Genomic DNA, 24,457 nt, shown 5'->3' with positions numbered 1-24,457 from the left:
TTAAAGGAATAGTTCGACGTTTTGGGAAATACGCTACATGAGAAGAACAAAATCCCTCTCACGTCTGTACAGTAAATGTGAAGCTACAAGTCGGTTAGCTTAGCTTAGCATAAAGACTGGAAACAGCTAGCCTGACTCTGCCCAAAGGTAATAAAATCCACTTACCAGCACCTCTAAGGCTGGTTAACATGGTGTATTTACTTCCTTTAATCCATCCAAAGACCGAAGTGTAAAAACGACAAGTTGTGGCTTTACGGACATTTATGTGCTGGTCTCTTGGTCTCTTTCTTGGCAGGTAACAAGTGGAGATTCAGGAATATGCTGCTCCAGCCAGGAAATAGTCTGGCCCTATAAAATAGCAAACTGTCATTTTTACACTTAATCAGTGAGCTTTAGAGGTGCTGATTATCTGCAGATAATAAGCATATTTCTTAAAATGTGAAACTATTCTATAAGATAAGTAATTTTCACTTCCTGCCAGGAAAATACAAGTAGAAGAAAAGGAGTTGAGCAAAGGTAAAGGATCAGCTACTAACTCGTGGTTGTGCGTTAAAAAGCTTCAACATCAAAATACGTTTCTCATCAAGAGCAGACTCACAATTTCTCTCCAAGTCGAAGGAAGTTCAAACGTATGGTTTGGTTATGAAACGACAAATCAAGACAGTGACGGAGTTATAAAAAGGAGAGGACATGAGTAAACTAGGGAAACAACTCTCCATTTAAGCTCCCTCTCTTGCAGGAAACCAAAGAGCAAACGCCTTGGGCCAGTTTTAAGGGCCATTCAGGAATGTTACAGGGTTACAGGGTGTTGCCATCGCAACATTTTAACATCTATGCATATTAAGCTCAAAGTAAGCGTATCAATCACTTATCCAACAGCGCTGTTAATCATGAGCAGTGAACTCAAAATACATGTAAGAAGTAGAAATGTAAGCAGCCAGAAATCCGCTGTGGACCTCCACTGGAAGCTCGCGGAGCTGAGCACTAACGTGGGGAAAGCTGTCGTAAAGCGTAAACTAATCGATGAGGAAGCTTTTTGGTGGTAAAATCCAATCATGGCAGGTCGCCCGGCAGGATGTTGTGCCTCCGGTCATAAGCGGTGTCGTCGCTCTCCTCGCCGTCGCTTACTTCACCCAGAACCCTCTCCTCCTCCTCCTCCGTTTCACTCTCTCGCCTCAGCCTCTCCCGCTCCCTGTCTCGCTCTCTGTAGGCGCGAGGCAGCGTGGGAATCTGAGCGGGCAAAGAGACACACGTGAGAACATGGACGCCATGTAGCTCAACCTCTTCAAAGCACAGTTAAAGTGTCATTCCACCATAGAGGAACATGTAGATACCTGGTTATCGTGGCTGGGCAGGGCGCAGTAGCCCGGCTCCGTCCTGCGGAGGAGGCGAGGTGAATGAGTACGGAAAGGCCGGGGGGAATGGGAGCAGACGGAGCGCGGAGAGGGAGAGCGGATGGAGCGTGGTGATGGAGATCGGATAGAGCGGGACGGTGAGTAAGTGATGGAGTGGGACTGGGAGAGAACGTGGCCGTGGTGGTTTTGTTTGGGTGGGCGAGGGGAACGAGGAGGTAGCTCGGGCGGTTTGAACGGGTCGACCAGGTCCATCTCTGTGAGGATGGGGGGCGGAGGGATGAAATCGAGCTCCTCGTGTGGCTGTTGCATTTGCATTTCTGCGGCATCAAGTTCGGCGAGCTCCACCTTCGACAAGTGGTCCACGATCCCGGCACCGAATGAGTCGCCCACCACATTGATGGAGGTACGCATTCTGTCACTGGGTGGATAAATAGTGTCAGTGTGAGCGAGTGAAACAGACCACCAAGAGCTGCACAACACCAACACCTTCAAAACCCCATCGCACAAGTGTTACTGTTTAAACTGAAAAAGCTCATCCACCCTCCGCCTCTCAGACACCTGACTCACAGCAGCCAGTCGACAGCGATGAGCAGACTGATGTCCTGAGTAGGCAGACCCACAGCCGTCAGGATCAGTAGCATGGTAACCAGTCCAGCACTGGGAATACTGGCGGCTCCAACACTGGCCAGGGTGGCAGTCATACTGGGGAGGAAAGAGAACAACAAACCCTTTATCAGAAAGGACCTGATGGGGTTCAAAGGCTCTGACGTCCACTTCAGACAACACTGACAAAGGTGTGCTCAAACATCTTTTGTCAGATGCTGCACTTGAACACACCACAAAGAACCTCTCGACGTTGGTATCAAAGTTTCTATGATCACTATAAACTGATCTGCCAGCTGATTTACATGTTTGTAAGCTGAACGCCGTCACTGACTGGAAGCACAGATACTTGGGCTGACAATGAGGCCTCCTCCAACAGGTAACATTAGTCTGAAAGGTCTGTGTGGTAATTAAACCCCAGAAATTAAGTTACGATTATAAATCAACAAACTTGCAATCTATGATTTCTTGCGTTGCATCAGATAAAATGTATAATTCAATAAAAATCTGAAAAACAGGAAATTGTAAACGTTATCCAGCCCAGCGAGCAGGAGGCTCTGGATGCAGACACCTGCCTTTAGTGGCCCCCGGTCGGTCCGCTGAGGACTAACGGGATGAATGAGATGAAGCAAAATTAATTTCATGTATCAAAGACTCATAGATCCAGTAAATGTGGTTTCGATGATTTGCAGGTGAAAAGACGTCAAAACTGGACAAATTTTGTTGAAAAGGTGTTTCAGATTATAACCTTTAATTTATTATTATTTGATATTTGGACCATATTTTCAACATGTTACAGGTTCCACAGGATTTCCAGGTCAGATTTCTGGGCAAAAGCTGTTGAAAAGTATAATCCTTTTATACATTACAGTGTTGAAAAGCAAGACGCCACCACAGTAACGGCCGCGCTTCACTCCGGACTCGTCCATAGCATTACTAAAAGGTTAACATGGATTTAGTACATGGTTACGTTAACTTTATAGTAGATATTTCAACTTTCCCCATTACAAAGTTACACGCAGATAACTGCAGAATGTGAGCTGTGGTGTTACATTTTTATAATGTGACCAAATCTAAAAAAAATCTAAAAGATGTCATAGAAGTTGCAGCACCGGGTCATAAAGCAAGAACCTGGTGTACATGTGTCGATTTTACCACATCAAACATGCAACGTTTGTATGAAAGAGGTATCGTAGGAAGAAAGAGGGATGAGGGGAAATGTTAAGTGCCATTCTTCTGCCCACAACAAAACAAAATCTCTTAATGATTCCTGACTTAAATCTTTAATGCTCTGAAGAATGTTGCTAGTCGTGACTTGTCTGCAGTTAAAGGAATTATCAGTTCACGTTGGTCCCAGATGTGACTGCAGGCCAGTTTGGACACTGTTCTAAACTGTGATGTTTACTGCGTGATGCTATTCATCTCAGAGCTCTGCGTTACATCTCAATCGTTTTTGACAAACTTCCGCATTAATTATCACCTCACTGTGAGTGGGAGATTTAGTGGGACATTCAAAAGATTTACACAACACATATGGATCTTATTTCAGAGCAATTTCACCACACATGATACAATAGTCATACTGAAATGTTGAAAATTTGATTATGGAATTTGGTGGAAAACAGCCGTTGATGAAAGACATACAATAAACGTATTTAAAGTGCTGAGCATCATTTGTAACCCGCGGCCACAACCAGCTGAGTCTGATCCAAGTCGACTGTTTCCAATCACACATGAATGTTTTGATGAAACCTCAGAAATGGGAAACGAATATTTCATTAGCTCCTTACAGAGTTTTAGGCTCTGCATTAAATCCACTGCCTCAAACTGATCTAAGTCACATGAACATGTCTTTGGAATCTGGTTTGCACTCTTACTTTGTTACAGGTTAGTGATGACTGCATGACTAAATATGTTTGAGTTGTGAATACTAGCCAGCTTTATGAAACTACGCAGTATAAAGTGTCACTGCGTGTACGTTTGAAATGTTTCATGTGTGAGGAGACCACCCACCATGTGCCTCACCTGACAGTGACGATCTGTCCGCCGTCCAGCGCGATGTCATTCATCTGGGCAATAAAGATGGCCGCCACGGCCTCATACAGCGCGGTGCCGTCCATATTAATGGTGGCGCCTATGGGCAGCACGAAGCGAGTCACACGCTTGTCAATCTTCAGATTTTCCTCCAGGCAGCGGAAGGTGACGGGTAACGTCCCGGCACTGAGAACAGAAGGAACCACAAGACGTCGAGTTAGAGAAAAGAGGTGCGGATGTACAAAGAACAGGAGCAAAGTGTCTGCCGGAGGACATAAAATAGGTAGACAGGTGGTGAAAGACAGAAGTGCAGAGGTGAGGAGAGAGGTGAGGGGGTAAAGTGGGGTTAGAGGCAAAAAAAACTCAAGCAGTAGAAATTTGAGTCGGCCGACAGCCTCCTCCTGACAGCTGGTGCCGGCCACTGTTGCAATCCTCCAACATGTGAATTAAAGGAATTTGATTCCCGGCCCTGCTAAGCTCGGGTCATAATATAATTAGAGAAAACGTTGATAGGATTACTCATATTCACTAAAGCCTCAGTAATGTGCCAAAATGACAGTTGGTTTCAGCAGCAACGCAGAGTCCCAGGCGGGCCGAGCCAAGCCGAGCCAGGCAGGATACAGCGAGGCCAGTTTGGATGGTGACGACTAATCCGAAGGCTTAGACATTTACAACACGGGATCTGTCTGACATGGACTTGTCTATGATAGCCTGTGCTTACACACATTTGGCTCCGCTGTCCTGATTTGTCAGTTCATTCGCGTAAATACAGAATTTCGCCTCGAGTCCTTTCAGATTTAACCCAAATAGCTGAAAGCGGGCAGCAGGCCGATCAATCACAGTAACTACAGCAGCTGCTCGAGGAATAGATGTTGTAAAGGAAACATGTGACAAACATGTGTTCGCACATGCCCAAACGGAGAACTTCCACACACACATACACACTTCCTGCAGTCTGTCCTACCTGCTAGCTGTGCCCAAGGCTGTGATCCAAGCCTGGAAGATTCCAGAGTAGAAGGTGAAGGGGCTTTTTCTGGTGGTAGCGAAGAATATAGCAGGTAGGATCAAGCCGCCGTGGATCACCAGGCCCACGATGACGGTCACCATGTACATACCCAGCTGCCGGGCCACCACCTCCAGGTCTCCGATGGCCGCAATCTTCCCCGCGATCAGAGAGGCAATGCCAACTGGAGAGTACCTGAAGCAAGAGTTAGGAGGACACGTCAGAGCTGAAATGACTGTTGTTTACTTGCTATTGTTCTTCTTTAGCTTTTAATCCCTTATGTTTTTTATTCTTGACTGCTAAATTAGTATATTGTTCTTTCTTTCTTTTTATCACAGCCAGAGTATAAATCAATCTACATTTTTCTGTTTTCTATCACTTCTTGTATGAAAAACAAAGAAACTGCTCATGTGATGGATTTATTGTGGTATATAAATAACCTTGACTCAGATAATTCTTTTAAATATTTTATGCATTTTAGGGCTGCAAATGATTATTTTCATTATCGATGAATTTACGGCTTATTTTCTCGATTCATTGATTAATCGTTTGATCTATAAAACATCATGTCCATTCATTCCAGTTTTCTAGATCAAGAATATTCAATATACTGTCATGTAAGACAAGGAAAAGTCCTGAATCCTCCCCCTTCATGTGATCATGTCCATGCTGAGGACGTCATGTTTTCACTGCTGCCGCTTTAGTTATTCTCTGGTTCCAGATTCTCAAAATGAGTATTTGTGAGGTTTTTTAATGTTCACCAGTTTTTGACTTTTTATAAAACAGTCAGACCAGTTTTGCCAAAAAAACAACAATTTGTTATTTCAAGTGTGTGAAATGTCAAGCAAACACCTAATCAATCTTTATTCACAGCGAGGAGCAGCTTTCACGACGAGAGGACACGACACATTCTTGGATCTCTGGTTTCCCGCTTTGGAGTGCAGTTGTTCCTGCTCATGAGTTCAGGCCGCTGTGGGACACATGAATTAAAGCGGTGTTCCCCTTTAAGCAGCTCAAAGCGGGTCCCATCCCGACAGCGGCCTGCTCTCCCAGGTCAGCTGCGTGCTGAACCCCCGAGCCTGGCATTCAGTGACAGTTGTTTGGTGGAGTATGCCATGTATAAGGCTTGATGGATGTGTTCCTTGTATGATACGTGTTTTTGTATACGCTGGACTGTGTTTGGCTGGCTCCATAGGCCCATGAGTAATCTGTTTATACTGTGTGAGTGATACGAACAAGGACACAATTCCTTTGGTGTCCAGCTGCACATGTAGATGGCCTAGGAGAGCTGCAAAACAAGCATCCTGCTGTTTTTCTTCCAACCGCCTACCCTGCCCCCCCCCCCCCTTCCCGTCCCCGCTCTGAGTGCCACTACTCTCTCTTTTTCTGTGCGACTAGCCGGGGTCCTGCGAAGCCTCAAGGCGTGCACTGCTCTCTGAAGACATGCTCTCACGCGCATCTTTCCACGTCCCGCCGTCCCTCCCACCCGCATCTGCTTTCTGCTCTGTAGCCAAGTGGCTCCTCTGCCGTCGGAGGATCCATTACATTCTGGAGATCTTCCACCCCGGCTCCCCTGGGAGCCCACAACATTGTTCCGGGCCCCGGCTCCAGCTACTCCCCAGCATACCACAGAGTCCAGCATGTGTGCCAGGGAAGCCCTCTTTTTCATTCCATCTGTCCGTGTCCTTCACTAACACACTTTCTCCCTTTTCCTCTTTCTGTCTCTCCTATTCAGTCTCCGACGTCAAACGCTGCTGCTTGTTCCCACAATTAGTCTCACGTAAACAGTCTTCACCTTATCCATCACTGTCACTGACCTCTGTGTGTGGTATCTCCAGAATGTCAAAGCAATGCAGCCGTTGGCCCACATGAGCAAAAACAGAGACATGTGCATGTTTGCAAACTCACAAATATATATATATATACGGGGAAAAGAGAACACTGACCACATGATCATGGAAACCATCGTCATGATGATCTCATTGAGGATGTTGAAGAAGTCGCACATGACCTTCCCTCGCTCGCCCATCCTGCCCATGCAGATCCCGAAGGTGATGAAGAAGCCAATCATGCCTTGAGGAAGACACAAAGCAGCATGTGACTGGAAACTCCAACATGCAGTAAAGACACAGGAAAATTACACGTGAAAAAGACAACAATGTCTTATCAGCTCTGTCACCAACTCACCGAGGACGTTCATGCCCCATTTGTACTCCAGTTTCTTCCTGTTTACTAAGATGGGCTCAGTTTGGTTTGATGCTGCAACCGGCACCTTTTTCAGCACCGTCTGAACCTGCAGGGAGGACAGAACCACATTCAGATCGATGAGGGCTTTTAAACTATAACCTGATTACCGTTCACATGGCAAAACCCTGATTTTGTGACTCATACTGTGTGTGAGCAAACAAAAGCTTGGCAGCAGCACAATAAACTGTGTTTAAAGAAAAGGCAAAACAGACGGCAAGAGATTCTCACATAAAGGCAACAAAGGGAAAGACAAGGAGGTTGAAAGGTGAAGGACGACTTCTTCCTGTAAAAGCAATTATGCCTTTTATGACTTCAATGAGTCCCTGACGAGTGCAAACAAAAGAAGCAGTAAAACAGAGACGAAAAGAAAGAGACGTGAAGAAAGGAATAAAGGAAAAGGGAAATAACAGAGAGTACCGCAGGGAAAGGAGAGAGAGCAGGAGTCTATAAGCTGCTGCTGTCCACCAGCAGATGACTTACTGTGGTAAATAAGGATGTAGCATTACAGATGTAAAGAGATTAGCGGTAGCAGAAGGGCTGACCCTCGCCCGGTCCAACAGACAACTACTTCTAATCATTCAGACACGTAGAACAGAGAGAGGAGGGAAAAAAAGCAGGATTTGGACAGAAGAAGGCAACTGTCTCATCATGATTGAGACTTGGATTATTGTTTAAAAATGATCAGCTGGGATAAACAGAGGCCGTCTACTAGCTCCTCCTATCCACCACTAACCAACTGACCAGGACTGTAACTGGGTTTCAATCTCTTACTTCACTTAACGTGTGGATCCTTTCAGATACCTCACCTTATTCACTTTATAAATATCCTCATCACTCAACAGGTTTCAACCAATGATTGATTTTTCTATTTAATTATCTAGAAAAAAACTGTGGCCCAAAATGTTTTTAACCTTTGACCGTTTACCGGAGCCGAAAGTATCTTATTTCATCGTCCTTCTTTTGTCGAAACTACAGTGAAAGAAAACAAAACAGACTTTCATTCTGTCAGACTGCTCAGTTAATACTTTGAGTAGACTAATGTCTTCAACTTTGGCCTTTTCAGGTTCACATAAAGGGTTCTTTCCGATATTTAATGCAACTTTAACATATGAGAATTTGGATGATAATTGTTGACAAACCAATCTCACTTCAGGTCCATTTAGTAGCTGTTGCGGAGCTTTCGATCAGCCGTTCCCAACCTTTTCTGCTTGTGAACCATCAACATGAAGCGACATCTGCTTGATCCTTCATCTCGAGGTGCAAGTCTTTGAGACGTGAGCAGTTCAATCAAAGAGTGATTCTCCTTATTCGGGTGTTCATCATTCATCTCATGACCTCCTGTGGGGGTCTCGACTCACAGGTTGGAGCCACTGCTTTAGATCATATCACATGATCTTCATCAGCACAGACTTTAGTCAGTGGTCAAGGAATTGCAGATGCTCACGTTTCCATTTCTCTGGACGCGAGGAGGACTCCTCGTCCACGTATGTACGTCCATGATTTTCATCTGATGACAAAGATCGAAAGCTCCAGAGCAGCTACTAATGTGGTGAGATTGTTTCGTCAACTGCTGAAAAAACGCCGAAGCTAAACTGGATAAAACTTATTTGTGTTACTGTCATAACTGTCATTAACACTGTCATTAACACTAACAGCTGACAGCCTTTCTAATGTAGGCTGGTTAGCATCATCTTCAGCTTCGATCCTGACTGACGAATAACTAGTTTCTATTAAAAGACACGCAGTGGCCTTTCTGACCGTCATCCCATGCCTGCTACATTTTGATGAAATACAACCCTATAGTGAGCACAGGTGAAGATCCAGAGTGATACAACAGTTCTAAAGGTAGGTTTCAGATGATGAGGCTACCTGTTGGATACAGGCCTGCACCAGGTTCTCCGGGAAGAGGTTTCTGATCAGGTCGAGGAAGGCGTCCAGACTGCTGACCTCCTGGTTCTTCGGGGCTGTGGTCGACTGGCCTCCCCTCAGTTTGGGGTTCCCCGGGTGGATCCCCAACACCAGTATGACCCCGAGGATGGCAGCGATTATAGTGGTGGACATGTAGTACACCATGGCTCTACTACCCATCCTGCCACTGGAGCGGGCATCTAGACCAGCCAGCCCTGAAAGAGACACATGACCATCAGTGTTTTCACTCGCCAACGTTTAGCATGTCAGTGTAATATACTTACAGCGTGTTAGCATTTAGCATATCAGCATTACTCTCAAATACTGCTGACAGGGATCTGGTCATTAGTTTCAGAGGTATAATAGAAGTGATAATATGTGGAGCACAAAATTACTCTTGAAATTCTGACATAAGAATGTTAAGTTATGTACATTTAGCATATTAACATTTAGTGTATGTCATTAGTTTTAGAGGTATTTTATCGTGAACCAAAGTGGATAATTTGCCTGGTTAGTGGTGCTTTGAAAGGTCATTAGGATTCGTCCTCTTCCACACTGACCGACCAACATTACTTCCAGTGGAAAGAAAACATTTTACTTGTCAGCTTAATTCCAAACAACATCATCTGTACACATTGGCCTGGTTCTTACTGTACAACATGTGTGTGTAGCAGCACACCTGTGATAAGGCTGGAGATGATGAGAGGCAGGATGAGCATCTTCAGCATCCTCATGAGGATTTCTCCAGGGAAAGAAACAATAGTGAGGACGGAGCTGTCCGTCACCTTCATGTACCGCAGCAGCATCCCAAACACCACCCCCATGACAACACCTGAGGAGAGGAGAATGTGTTTAATATGCTCAAGATTTATCAGCAACATCTAAAACTCCGTCTTCTGGTCTTCAGAGACCAGTTGAGGTTTTTCGTGGACTCCCTGGCCTACTTCTCTTCCCCCCAAAAAGTGTTGTTTTACATCTGACATGTAAGAGACCTCTGACAAATGAGAACCGTCTACTGAAATGTAAACAGGTTTAAATCTGGGTTTAAATCTGGGTGACAAATGACAGACAAAAATAACACACTTCTCGACTTTGCGGGGGCTTTCTTTTTTTTGACAAAGAACACAGCTATGCAGAAACATACCAAAGTGTTTAGAGCGGCAGACTAAAGACAACAACAAGCCTAAGATGTCTCATGGGAGTCTGTACATCTAGGATTATGCGTGTTAATATCTGCTGCAGCACAAATGGCTGTTTTGTGAACAATGAAACTGACCTCAAATTGAATTATACACAGCAACAAATGTTGACTAAAAACTGAGATTAGGCTGGTTTCTTCAACATTTTTAACAACAAGAGTCCAGCTTTTACAAGCTGCTGGGCTGCAGTTAAACACAGAATAATATCAGGACCATACCCATAACGGTGAGTCCCAGCAGCAGGTTGTGGGTGTTGCGGCTGCAGTGGCCAGCATCTTTATACGCAACCTCTGTGTTGTCATCTCGTTGGTTTTCTTCTTTCTCCTTCACCTTGTTTGTGTTGGACTGGTTGGCTGTCGACTGGTTTGTCATCCTGCCTGTGGAGACAGTGGGAGGAATGGCTTTACTGCTGCTTCAACAGCATTCAGCACGTGCTGGCTTGCATAGTATTGAGTGATGGTTGATGATGCACCCTTGGCTCTTTCACTGATTTGTCAAATGTGAAGACGCTGGATTGTTTATAGACTATCTTAACAAAACATTCTTCTCCTGTGGCTTGTGAGGACTCACATTGTTCCCACTCTGGATGGCTGACTCTGTTCTTAAATGGGGATCAGGGACAACCAGGGCTACCTACCACGCACTCACACAACAGGAACGTCCTTTGAGTATTTGGTTAGGGAAGTACAGAAGCATGAATGCAGGCAGCCCAAACACAGCAGGCGATGGCTAAACAGGACATGAAGAAACATCTCAAGAGATGTAATCTGTAATCATCCTCTAAACGGAAAAGGCAGAAACAGCCAGAATCTAAATACAACACAATATGGAGTTGCTGATAAAGGAAGAGATATATTGATGAGTGCTGTAAAGAATGAGTCAGTGGCCCCTGGCTATCTGACCATCCGTGACTGACGGGTCTGACTCTGGCGGCCTGGACGAGGGCTTGGCTATTGGCTAAATCTGTACTGGAAGAGGACAGGAAAGACCAAGAGGCTACAGCCATGCTAGCAGCTACGTGAAGCTAAATGCCAACATCAGCATGCTAACATGCTCACAACGCTAACATGCTGATGTTTAGCAGGTATAATGTTTACCAAATTCACATCTTAGTTTTTGTGTGTTACCATGTTAACATTCGTTAATGAGCACTAAACTCAAAGTACAGCTGAGGCTGATGGGAAGGTTGCAGGTATTTGGTCTGATGATGATGGCGTGAGATGAAAGGTTAAGACATCGTCAAAGTTATTATAATTCATCCAGAGGGGGACGATGTTTGTACGAAATGTCATGACCATGTGTGACAACTTGTAGATGTTGAGCTATTTCACTGGATGAGTGAAAATTTGGACCTTCTGGTGGCACTATTTGAAAATTCAGGGGATCACTAAAATCATTAGGATTCATCCTCTTGGGACCATGAAGGTTTGTACAAATCGTCATGTTTATCCGTCAGATAGCAGTTGAGATATTTCAGTCTAGACCAAAACTGGTGGACCAGCCTACCGACGTTGCCATACGTAGAGCCACAGCGCTAACGTTGCTAAGACGGATAATCTGGCAATGATGAACTCATAAGTAAGTAAGATGTCCAAATGCAATTCAGTTGCATGAACGATCAGAAAGGATGCAGCTAAATGTGGAAAAAGGTATATAAGAGTTAACAGTATTCAGTACTCACAGACGTCCACATCCATCAGAGTGCATTTAACGTGTATCCTCCATTTTTAACAGTCACCCTAAAGCCACATCACTTCTTTGAGTGGGCAAACAACTCTCCAATAAACACCTGCTGACTGTTAATAATCACCACTCAAAGTCTGTTGCAGCTGCTGTCCGTCAACACAGTATTGTTACGGGAGCAGTTACACGTTCCTCCAAGGCAGAGTCGTCACCTTCAACACTACAGAAAGAGTCAACGAGTAGGAATGTGTCCACTGTCCAACAACTCTACACATCTCTACCCCACCGCCACATCTCCAGACATTAATCATATATAAACACATCTGGAGAGCAGCGCGGCCGTGCCAAATCCTTGTCAGAAGAATGAATGTCACATTTACAAACAGTCTGACTCGGTGAGACAATTGCAATCAGACATGATTATAATTCATCAGCCGAGCGGATGGCATTTTCTGCAGCGGTGGGGATACAGTTGCATACATTCACCAAAGTACAGTAGAGAAGGGGGAGCACAGAAAAATAATGTTACCTACTGGTTCGTCTGCTTTCACCTCCGCTCTCTCATCTCTGGCCCTTTCTCTCTGCAACAGTCAAAGTCGGATTGCCAGTGTGATCTGAAATTGTATATTTTGGGGCGGAGTATGTCCTGCTAAGTTTCAATTGCAAAGATATAATCCTCAGTGAACGGAGTACCGAGGAGATGAGGGGGAGGGTGTTTTACTGTTATAGTCGTCACAAATCCTCTTTTCAATCCTTATGTCATTCTTAGCATGAACATTGTTTGGTAACGTCAGTCGAACACATACGCTTCGGGTATATAGCAGTCAAACGGGGAAATCATCCTCCCATCCTTTTAACTGAATAAACTCATGGACAAGAGCTGACGATTGTCATTTTAAAATCACAAAAGGGATTAGACCCTTTCTCTATAGGTCGAAAATAAATCCTGACAAAACCTGGTGGATAAATTAAAAACTGAGAGGTCATCGAGCGAGCGTAAAGGCTGGTTTGCTTAGTTTGGAAACTTTTGGCACATGTCTGTGATAACATGTGCTTTAAAGAGAAAAGGTCATGAACTTCCCGCTATACATGTCGAAGGTAATTTAAGCCTGTTACATGCATTAGAGTAAAAATAAGAATGAATGTCATCCTGAAGTAATGAAGCAGCATGTGTCCTGCGAGGAGGCCGGCGCTGAGGAGTATGAGCTGCAAGGACATACTCAAGGACCTGAAGCTGCAAATCTGTCTTCCTTCCCCAACAGAGAGATTATTTTCCTGCTCCAGGAAATGTCAGAGCTGCCTCGAGATGTAACATAGCTGGCCTCTAGGAACCAGCTCTTACTGGGCTGTCCTGGTGGCTCTGTTCAACTGAGGAAAACAGAAACCGTTTACAACCTTGTCGGGTTGAATTTGACTCCTATGATTCCAATGTCCTGCCTGAAAAGCACTTACCGAAGCACAGTTTATAGGAACACGAGAAACAGACGCTGATCACAGTATCAGAGCAACGGCCAGGAGAGACACGCCTGTTACATCATATTACAGCTTAGCATCCCTAATAAAACACAGCAATTCAAGTCAGCGGGTTCAGATTGTTTGGTCAGGCAGCTTACAGTAAATCCTGGATTTCATAGCAACATGACACAGGTATTGCTACTCTGCCAGGTAGGCTGCGGACCAGGAGGCATTCTCCTTTGAAGGGAAGCCCAGTCTTTGAGAGAGAGCTCTGGAAACACGTTAGTGCTGAGAGCTGAAGGACGAAGGCAGAGGGCCTTCAAAGAGAGTCGAGCTCGGAGAAAAGAAACGAGGAAGTGACTCCTGCTGGTATGGTAGTGATGGCGTAGCTGTTTACATGCCCTCACGGGCCAAACACAGCTGCCATACACACAGGAAGTCTCCCGCAGTGACTTTCAAAGTAATGGCGACTGGATAAACATCAGGGTCCTCCATGTAAATACTCTTGTAGTCCATCAGATGTGTGATGATGACCTATGTAGTGCGTGATAACCATCACAATCAGTCTCCACATGCAGTCATGTACTTACAACACATCTTCTTAATCGCCATGGTTTCCAGGACGACGGGGCGCGATGACAGAGTGAGTTAATCTCCCAGAGCAGGCTGTGATTACTGTAAATGAGCCCACGCTGCTGTAGATGAAGGTGCACATACCACCAGAGCAGGACGCGACAAACTACCTCAGTACTCGTCTCAGTCCGGCTGTCACAGGCTCATCAGTGTCAACACCCCCCCTCCACGTATGCACTCATAGCCTTCCACATTAATGATCCAACAAGGTCTCCAGCCAATCGTTGATGCTGATACAGGATATACATACAGTTACAACTCCCCCCTCCTTTCCCATCTGTCGGCTTGGATCTGATATTAACTTAGACATTACAGTCAGTTTCAACATAAGAAGAGGACGAATGTGCTTTGACTGACTGTATTCTGCATGCGTCTATTTAGCCGTCATAAAAAGAGACCACAGCGACAGTCGGTTGTTATCTTTTCTTTAGCTTTTATTTATTGTATGCATCAGGGTTATAAATCTACGTTCTAACAAAAGTGAATTCATTAGCACAGTTCATCGATTTGACTGAAAAATAATCTGCCATTATTTTAATAACTGATTAAAACATTTGAGTTATGTTTCAAGAAAAAAAAGAGTGAAACTAAAACTCTGTTTCCAGCTTTTCACGTGAGAGGATTTGCTGCTTCTCGCGGCCATGTGTTATTATAGACTGAGTATTTTGGGGTTTTGGACTTTTGGTTGAACAAAACAAGACATTTGCAGACGTCACCTTTCTCTCTGGGGAGTTGTGATGAGCTTTTTGACGTTTTGACGGCAGATTAATCGATTTAGATTCTCTAAATGTACGTGTGTGTGTGTATTTTATAAACACACAGTATATTGACATATTGTTTAAAAGGCATCCGTGTGTGTGCGTTTGTAACTGTGTGTGTTTGTCTGTGTGTCTCAAGGGGATTATTTCCAATGGTTGATTGTTTGGTGTGAGCTTTGCAAAGGGATCGAGATATAATCCCCACCCCGCCCCTCCATCCTCCCCTCATTCAACAGAGGCAGATGAAGATGGTCACTGCAGCACTGCAGCGCTGCACTGCAACACACATCTCAAACACACACGTCTCTGCAGAATTCAGCTGTATGGTTATCTTGATCAACACTATATCAGTATTCACTACCATGAAATTAATGAAAAACAAATGGGTGCTGTCAGTTCACAGTGTATTGTGTATAGGATTAGGTTCCTCTAGCAGGTTCCTTGCAGATCAGGTTCCTCGGTTCCCAGTCTTTAAAAATCTCTTTGCAAATCTGCTCTCTTGCTTAATTCATAAAAAGACCAATGAACTATTGAAAATTCATGTCACTTTAAATTGATAAAAGCTAAAACACTAAATACATTTGATAAAGGAATCCAAAGAATTCAGATTTAATATTGATTTCAGATTCAATATAAATGCTTTCAAATCCCAAACACAGTGTAGGACAGGCCGCTGCGTGTGTTTGTTGTGACGATGGCGGTAACAAACAGTACAATAGTAGAGTCTTCATACTGTAAAACACGTGTGTGACGAGTGATCTCTCCTTGTAGACAAACACACTGAGTGTAAATATCAATAGTGGCACAGAAACAGAAGCAGACATCTGAGAGTCCATGCAGTCCAAAGCAGCGCTGCTTAATTCCTTCAACATATGCACAACTGCCATCAAACACGTGTGTGATGCATGGCTTTACCACATCGCTACAGCAGGAGGTTTAAACGGTGTGTATTAACCCTCTCAGAGAAGGTCAGAGTCAATCACATCTGGACCGCACTCTGTCCATCAGAGGACGGACGTGACCACACATGGGTCACTACGTGTCCTCACTTAGCATGTTTTACGAGGTACTCGCTGCTCGACTTCTGACTAAAACCAGGAAAACAGATCACATGACTTCTGTTGTAGTGTCGCTGCACCGGTTTGTTTTAGGATTGATATTTGGTGTTTTATTGATTACATTTAAGGCACATCATCAGCTGTTAACAGCTATTTCACTTTTCCACTGCAAGCTTCAATGAATTATATAGCTGCAACTAGTTATTTTCAACCGTCCAAAACCTAAAGACATTTATATAGAAAATCCTGACATTTAAGAAACAACTTCACGTTTTTGCATTAAATAGATATCTGGCAAAACAATAGAGGGAAAGATGCAGCCAGAGACCTTCAGGGACAACATTTGTGTGTGTGTGTGTGTGTGTGTGTGTGTGTGTGTGATTTAGTGTGCATCTGTGTGTGTGTGTCCACCCATGTCAAGCACACGCCTCCCCCCTCCCCTCCTCTCTCTCGGACGATAATCTGAGTGTATTAATCTGTTGTTTGAACTCCTTAAGCACAGACTGTCTATCACATCTGCTGTCTTCACCCCTGTAAAGCTCTGCTATTTATAAACTTTCTCTTTCTCCCCTTTTTTTCCCGTTTGATCTGTCGTCGCTCCTCACTCCAGCAGGCCTGAGTTTCACACAGCTCATTCCCTCCGTACAGTAAATCCATCTTCTTATTTGGCCAACAGACGTCTTGGAGACTCCTTATTCGTTAAACCTCTCTGATCCTCTTCTCTCTGACCGCAGACAGCGTGCTAAAGCGCTGCTGATAACTGATAAGACATTACAGGCCCCACATGTTCAAACACCAGATTCAAACAGTGGAAATCACCACCGCAGCTAACTTTGCAAAACCAACAAGAATTCAAAATAATTGCAAACAGAATGAAACACAGGGAAAGTATCTCTGAAGCTCTAATACACCAATTCGTCTAGAGAGAAATAAATACACAACAAGCCAATAATCATAAATGACTGAGCCCCAAACAATCAACCGGAGCCACTCTGAGACACCAAACAGATCACAGTCCGAGCTGACTAATGTTGACTGAATGGGAAAATGACAACAAGGAGGCGGCCAGGCTTACCTGCTGTGTGTCGCTGACTCCCACCCGACAAGAGCGAGGCATCGGGAGAGACACGGACGAGAGGAGGGACGTGGAGATGAGGAGGGAGAGGGGACGGGAGGCAAAGTCACGGTCTTTGCGTCATCTGAGAAAATTTGCAGATTAATACCACAGCTTGGTGCTCTGAGCCCCCCCACCCCATCTCACCCTCGCTTTCCTCCCCTCCCTCCCTTCTTTCTCCCTTGGTCACTCACTTCCTCTCCATCACAGGTTTCCTCTTATTGCCTTGTTATCAGAGGAGGAGGAGACACTGTGCAGAAAGATAAGAAAGTTAGTCTTAAATGAGTTAAGACATTGTTGTTGAATAAAGAAAGTGTCCTCTCAGCAGGAGGACAGTTTGGGACTTCCAGCCCGTCATCAGTCATGGAGGAGAGGTTATGATTATCCTCCCTACCACAGGAGGGCGCTATGACTCTGCACTGAGTGCAGATCTCTGTACAGTAGCTTCCCTCTGAGGGATCCTTTGACAGATATCAGTGTCAGTCAGTGAGGCCTCAAAGTGCATGGAGGCCCATGGGTGGAGCTGCTACATACTATACATACAAGGGTCTCGCTTCCATGAACCACGACACTTTATCAATACACAGAATTAGAAATAAACTGATAAAGAAGTTGAGGAGGTTCAGGTTCGTCACTCCGGAGCCGCTGTGCTGCAGCAGGAGGAATGTGGGTCTATGATTGAGCTTTATGAGGAGGTCAGGATTGATTTATGAGCGCAGCTTCTCAACTATCAAATACGATGTTGTATGACAACGTGACTTTGGAGACATCAGACAGTCTGACTCTGTTGAGGCCTTTAAATCTTAGAACAGTTAGATGCTTATTCTTTGATTGTTGCAGGTCTGGTACCTGTTTCCATTATCCTTCCAGCAGGACGGTCTCAGTCTCAGTGGATCTATTAAGCCTGGAATTAAAGTCCATGTTTGTCCAGCCGACGAGAATACAGTAAAGAGTCTGTCTGTGCCTCATCCAGATGTTTTAGATCTGGATCTTCGTCCTCCAGGAGGTTCAGCCTCTCCTCTCTGGTTGTTTTTTTCTCCTCTCTGTGTGAATGGTGTGTTTGAGTTTGTGTAGTCTGTCCCCCTTCCAGGTCTCCATGGTGGAGAGGAGGTCCTGCAGCTCAGGTCTGTTTGGTGACACCTGAAGTTGCTCCTGCATCCATATTCTTCATATATGTTCTGATAGTCCGTACTGTGATTGGTCTATTCTGTCCACACAACATCTACTTCCTGTCTGTCCGTCCTGGGAGAGGGATCCCTCTTCTATTGCTCTTCCAGTTTTTCCCTGTTAAAGGTTTTGTTTGGGGAGCTTATCCTTATCCGAGTAGGCGGTCTAAGGACAGGATATTGGGCTATATAAATAAAAGTGACACAACATTAAAATGCAAACCCTTGATACGGTATGAAACCTGCACAGCCTCTTTTTTTACATGCAAACATGATGTGACCTAAAATCCATCGTAAAAGCATGATAATATTGATAATGATCCTAAAGAGGTATTTTTATACAGCTTTCTTGTGTGGACTCACATCTGAAAAGACTTTGGGCTGATTGGTTGCTTTTCTAGTTAGATAGTTTATTCTAATTTTAGAGGACACAGATAATGAATTTACCAAATATTTAGATCATTGATAATGTCAGAAATCTGATCATTTACTGAGTAACACTTGACCTATTTAGCATGTATATGCACAATATAAACATGTAATAGTTTATAACACACTATAATGCAGTTATAAGCAGATATAAGGATATTTAAGTGTTTATTAATGAACATTTGTCATTATCTGTTTATACAGCAGTTATGGGTGCTCCACAGGAGGAGTTACAGCTGTTGATAAACACATTAATAAACACTTATATCTGCTTGTAACTACATAATATGTGTTGTGTGTGTTATAAACAATTTTTAAATGTTTAAACACTGCTGTTTAAATGTATATGTTAATTAAAAGGGGGGGGGGGGGTCAAGTCAAGTGTCACTATTTACTGAATTTGGTTTTATCATCCAGCAGCAACACAAACAAACATACATGCAACAATTCAAATATACACATCCATGCACATGCAGAGCCACACACACACACACACACACACACACACACACACACACACACACACACACACACAGTCCTACAGGAGTGACAGATGGAGGGGGGGCAGGACGGGAACAGGGGCTTGTACAACTGGGCCGGTGCCTCCATTGTGCAGTAGGTGAGCTGTAAGTCTATCCTCTACTAATTGCCAGAGCAGTTCAAACACAAAGTCTGCCTCTGAAATCCAATCCTGCGGGGTGTTGTACAGTGACTAAAGTTTACAATGTGTAACATTTTTCCTCTGGCAAGAAAAGGGACATAACATGGCTTATGGAAGAGGGGGGGGTGAGGGGATGTTGAGGAGAGGGGAGGGAGAGACAGGAGAGTGGGGTGGATAAGTTAAAAAAAACGCAAAACAGAGGGAGGTGTGGAAGTGTTGGCGACAAGGAAGACGTAACCGTAAATAGATCATTCACTATTTAGGCTGCATGTCTAATCCGGGGGCATCCGGACTGCAACGAATCTGTGGCAAGTGAATGAAAGTGTAGCCGCTGTGGGTGCACTGAGTCCTGTAAGGAGACACTGAGGAGGGACAGATAAGGAGGCGAGGAGGAGTGATTGAGAGGTGATCTGGGGGGAGAGAGAGAGAGAGAGAGAGAGAGCGAGGTGCTGTAAGAGGAGAGGGATCGGCGGTGCAGACGATGTAAACAAGACGAGCAGAGTGTGTCCGTACGGAGACGGCTGCATGGCGGCGTCTGAAGCTGTTTCATAAACCGTCGACGACCCGGCTTCTACACGAACATCACACATAACACAGAATCGAAACAGGCAGACTGGGAACGAGGCAGACTGCCAGGTAATGCAACGCAGCGCCAGTCTGCATTCTGCACCCATTCAAACCTGTTTCTCATTAAGCATTAAACAGAATTACCAAACTAAGTCCTCCGCTCCCCTAATGAGGTCTGTGCAGCTCCGATGCTCTCATATTCCCCCTCCCTCCCAATCCGTTTTCCCGAAGGTGAACATTCCATACACTCATTTCAGTTTCACGCAGTAAAGACTTGTAGGCGCATGTGTTGTTTGTTTGTCAGAGCGGACGTCTGTGTGTGTGTGTGTGTGTGTGTGTGTGCATACTTTCCTCAGTGTGCATGAGTGTTGTTTGCGTGTTTATGTGTGGTCTGGCTCCAGACCCTGTCACTCATCCTCTTTGACCTTTAGTAAGCTGTGAAATTTAATTTCAGGCTTGAGTTGCCTTTTCTGCAAAATCCTACACCTGTGCCAAATACGTCCGCTGGGAAGTTGGACAGCGGCTAAAGCGCTGCAGACAGGGATGACTAAGACAGACAGACAGACAGACAGACAGGAGGTGACGCATTCGTCAGAGCCTGACCCCCCTGTGAATGACCTCACCTTTGACCCTTCACCCCTTTACCACCATGGCTGGGGACTGGGGCATTTCCAGGAGGTTTCGGCTAATTGGCTCAGATTGTGGAGAGAGGAGCATTACGGCTGAGATTGGAAACATATGCAGCTATACCTCAGTGTGTGTGTGTGTGTGTGTGTGTGTGTGTGTGTGTGTGTGTGGTCATGGCGGCGTTGGCGGTGTGGCTCTCACTGGAGAGAGGTTTGGACTCAGGGGAAAGGAGGAGGAGGGAGTGGAGTTTAGTAGACGAGGGGAGGAAAAGATGGAGAGAACGATGAAACAAATCAGACGCAGAGAATCACAGCGTGTGACGATGGAAGAGGAGTTGATGAAGGACTGACACCGGGCACCCTGGGGAGGTCGAGGATCCGTAATTGAGGTCTGACGTCTGACCCGGTGGCTCAGTTGTGGACGGACAGACTGTCAGCCTCACACTGACAGCTCAGCTCAGCTATTTGCAATAATTGCCATAATAGCTACCTTCCAATTACGCTCAGATATGAGTTTTAAGCGAAGGAGGATGTCCAACGACGGCAATAGTTTGAAAGATTTCATCAGAGCAATCGAAGGTAGCAAAAGTGACATCTGGAAACCTCAGAAACGTCTCAGTGTGTTTTTTTAAAATACAAAAATCAGAATCGGTTGAAGATGTCAGGATTCAAAAATGTGAATCCTCAACAGAGCAGATTGATATCACAGATAGTTCCTTGAGTACAAGGCAAAAAAAAAAAAAAGGGTTTTGTTTTTATGGGGCTTTAATAATGTTCTGAAAGTCTGTTCGGGTCATGAAAATGTTCTGCTGAAAACACAAATCCCCAAAGGAAAAAAACTGAAAACCGCTGGAGAGTGTTGTGTTATTTTCCTGCAACTTATTGTGACTTAACTTCAAAGGCTTCTGGTGACTTTTGGGATTTAGGAAATCTTTTAATGTGACGTGTTAGTGTGACACTATGAAGGAAAACTTGTTCTGTGAATGAACGTCTTCAATAAACCTCAACATCTCTTCCATTGTGAAATGGTTGCGGTTAGTTTTGCATGTCTGTGTGTCTGAATGTGTGTGTGTGTGTGTGTGTGTGTGTGTGTGAAAGAGAGAGAGAGCAAGAAGGCAAGAGCCTAAGAAAACGTCATTTGCGCGTCCCTGCCCTTTAAATGGTTTGTTTGACCAGCACTCCTGTCCACACTTAGCTAACAACTTTCTCTTGCTCTGCGTCTCTCGCTCTGACTCTCACTGATGCACCTCGAGGCGGAAATTTCTAAGTGCATGCAGGGCAAGTTCAGACAAAGACGCAGATAGAGAGAATGGTGGGAGGGTTGCAAAGGATTTCGAGAGACTGACACTAAATGCCAAGAGGGAGGAACGCCGCGAGGGAGACACCAGGCAGTGTGTTTGTGTGTGTGTGTTGGCCAAGTTAATGGTGAAGATTCCCTGAAATCTAATTGTAGTGCTGCAGTTGGGCATGGTGAAGAGACACAGAAAGACTTGAGAGAGACAGAGTGTGTATGTGTGTGTAATCCTGTGTGTGTGTGTGTGTGTTTGCGCAATCAGTCAACGGGTGCAAGTACATCAACGCTGCCTTCCATCTGAGGGTATTGACAGTGTTAAATGTCTCCGTCCCTGAGTGAAGACTGCACTTTAGTCTGCCTCTCTATACAGAAGTGACCCGTTTTAGCGGCTTTGAGTTTGAAAAACCTCTTTTCATGATCCCCCTTCTCTTTCTGTGTCTCCTCTCCGGTCCCTATCTCTCCCATCCCCAAACTCTTTCATGAGCAGTCTCTCAGGGGCAGGGTTGTAACACAACCCTCCCCTCTTTTGTCTCCATTCTTTTCCTTATCCTTTCATCTTTTTAAACATTCAGGGGGAAAGGGGTTTGGTGAGATGGAAACCACTACTTGGTAAAGGAAAGAAAGAGATAGCATGTGAGAGAGAAAGAGAGAGAGGGGGAGGCAGGAGGAGGGGGGGGTACAGAGTCTTCCCCCCTCTGCTCATCCGCCAATTTATGGCTCTCCTTTTCAACAAGGCCATTCAAGGTGGGGAGGCTCAGTGGACGCGCTGTTCTCGCGGGTCAATAGCAGTGAACTCTCGTTTGGTCTGTATGGGGACGACTTATCTGCTCCGAGGACCCGTTGAACTGTCAGGCGGCCTGTGTGTCCTCCATAGACCTCCATTGTGTCTCCTCTGGGCCTTCGCCGACTTTCCCCCAAAGACCTGTGAGTGGACAGAGCAGCCAGTCACCAGCTCCTGTTTCCCTCCTTTCAACTTTACAGGAGTCCCGAAACCGGCAGCACTCCGCAGACCTACATATACAGAAAAATAACAGTGTGTTCACGTACTGACTTTTTATTCAATAACACTGCAGCATTTAGCCGTGAACATTCATGAAGGTTTCATATAAAAAATAGAGAGTGCACACAGGACAAGTTAAGACAAGGTTAATGGACCTAACATTTACAATGTGGGACAATATTACATCAATTCACTGAGCTTGCACAACCATCTAATTTGGTTGGTAAAATAAAGGAAAATGTTGAAAAATGCATTAAAAACGCACAAACACACAATATGTGTAGGGATATATGTGTGATATTGTTCAAGTAATTCATAACAAAAACATGTTAAAATAAATGTTGTGCAATATTAAGAGACCCCACTGCTCCAATAAACATTTTCACTTTTATCTAGCAAGTAGCTTTCAGGTCTGTAGTTCCAAATATGAGGTTATTCTGGGATGCAGCATTCATAAATAACAGCTGGTTGGGGCGACAGGGGTCAGGGCTGGGATTCAGGGGGCCCCATGAGAACCAGTGCCTAGGGCCCCGCAAATCAGCAAGTCCGCCCCTGTTTAAATATATGTGTTGAATTAAGGATATATCGCAATTTGTTTAATTTAGTTTTTCAAGTACACAGTATCTTTCAGAAGTATTTTTTAGATTTTTGAAACACGTAACCTACTTTTATAAACAGTTCTGCCATAAAATCCATATTCTGAATCATGTGTCTAGAAAGTATGAAAGCACCAATACCATAAAATTACAGCCAATTAAATCAGCATGATCCAAATTGAAATGTCAAAATGGCCTTGAGCAAGACACCTGCCAAATAGCCAGGCAAACCCCCCCCCCCCCCCCAACCTAAAAAAAAAAAAAAAAAAAAAAAAAAAAGAATCTGGCACGAGCAAACAGGAAGCAATCTGAAAGCAGACCTGGAATTGGCATTAAAGCATATTACATCCTCAGGTCTGATTGTGCCAAACGGGATTGTGTTGCAGTGAGCTGGCAGACGCCATCCAGCTTCACTACAGCTTGTTTGTAATAATTTGCTCTGTTACCATCCCATAATGAACGCACACTGCGTGGCGCCATGCCAACACACCACTGCTGGTAATTCATCAAATTGATTTCTTGTGAAGAGCCGGGCGGGGATGAAAAAAAGGGGGGGGGGGTGATAAAGGTAAAAAAAACAAAAACAAAGAGAGAGCTCAGTCACGCACACGTGAAGTCTTCAACACTCACCGCCGCACGAGCTTTATTTGAGTGTATCAAATCAAGCTAGCAGGGAAATGGGACTCTTTTTTGGCTAATTTTGCTCACTGAACCCAGGATGACTGTTTTACATTATATGCATCTGTTTAAGGAACGAGTTTGAGAGACATCTGCTCTCACAGATGTTACTCGTTGAAAGTTGAAGTTCCCTTTTCAATATACAAACCTCACGAGGAAAAAAACACTCCCGACTTGTCTTTGCGCTTCCCAGGAGAAACCGGAGTCGTTAGCTGCGTCAAGCTAGCAGCGGGAAACAAGAACTTGCGCCGGAAGTGGCTGCTTTTGTCTTTGAAATAAAAGCCCTGATTCTAGTTAAACGTTCCGTCACAACACAGATTTCTCAGGGCGGTTTTATTTTGAAAGTCACGACCAGAAGTTATAACTGTAGCTCGTGCTGACTTGACTATT

At 44.6% G+C, this 24,457-nt stretch overlaps 1 protein-coding gene across 1 annotated transcript; it reads right to left on the bottom strand.

The window, feature by feature from the left end:
* Positions 1-1,053: 1,053 nt before the first annotated feature.
* On the bottom strand, positions 1,054-22,675 carry slc1a9 (solute carrier family 1 member 9). Its single transcript, XM_070922416.1, has 11 exons — positions 22,561-22,675; positions 10,568-10,726; positions 9,830-9,982; positions 9,112-9,365; positions 7,183-7,288; positions 6,942-7,068; positions 4,957-5,190; positions 3,984-4,178; positions 1,923-2,057; positions 1,335-1,773; positions 1,054-1,230 (listed from the first exon to the last, which is right to left on the bottom strand). Exons 1-11 carry the CDS (start codon positions 22,673-22,675, stop codon positions 1,054-1,056), a joined length of 2,094 nt encoding a protein of 697 aa, XP_070778517.1.
* Between the last annotated feature and the right edge of the window lie 1,782 nt (positions 22,676-24,457).

This window comes from Enoplosus armatus, chromosome 17 (assembly GCF_043641665.1).
Source record: "Enoplosus armatus isolate fEnoArm2 chromosome 17, fEnoArm2.hap1, whole genome shotgun sequence".
Lineage (NCBI taxonomy): Eukaryota > Metazoa > Chordata > Actinopteri > Centrarchiformes > Enoplosidae > Enoplosus > Enoplosus armatus.
The sequence above is the reverse complement of the archived record's forward strand: the minus strand, read 5'-3'. Positions and strand labels throughout refer to the sequence as shown.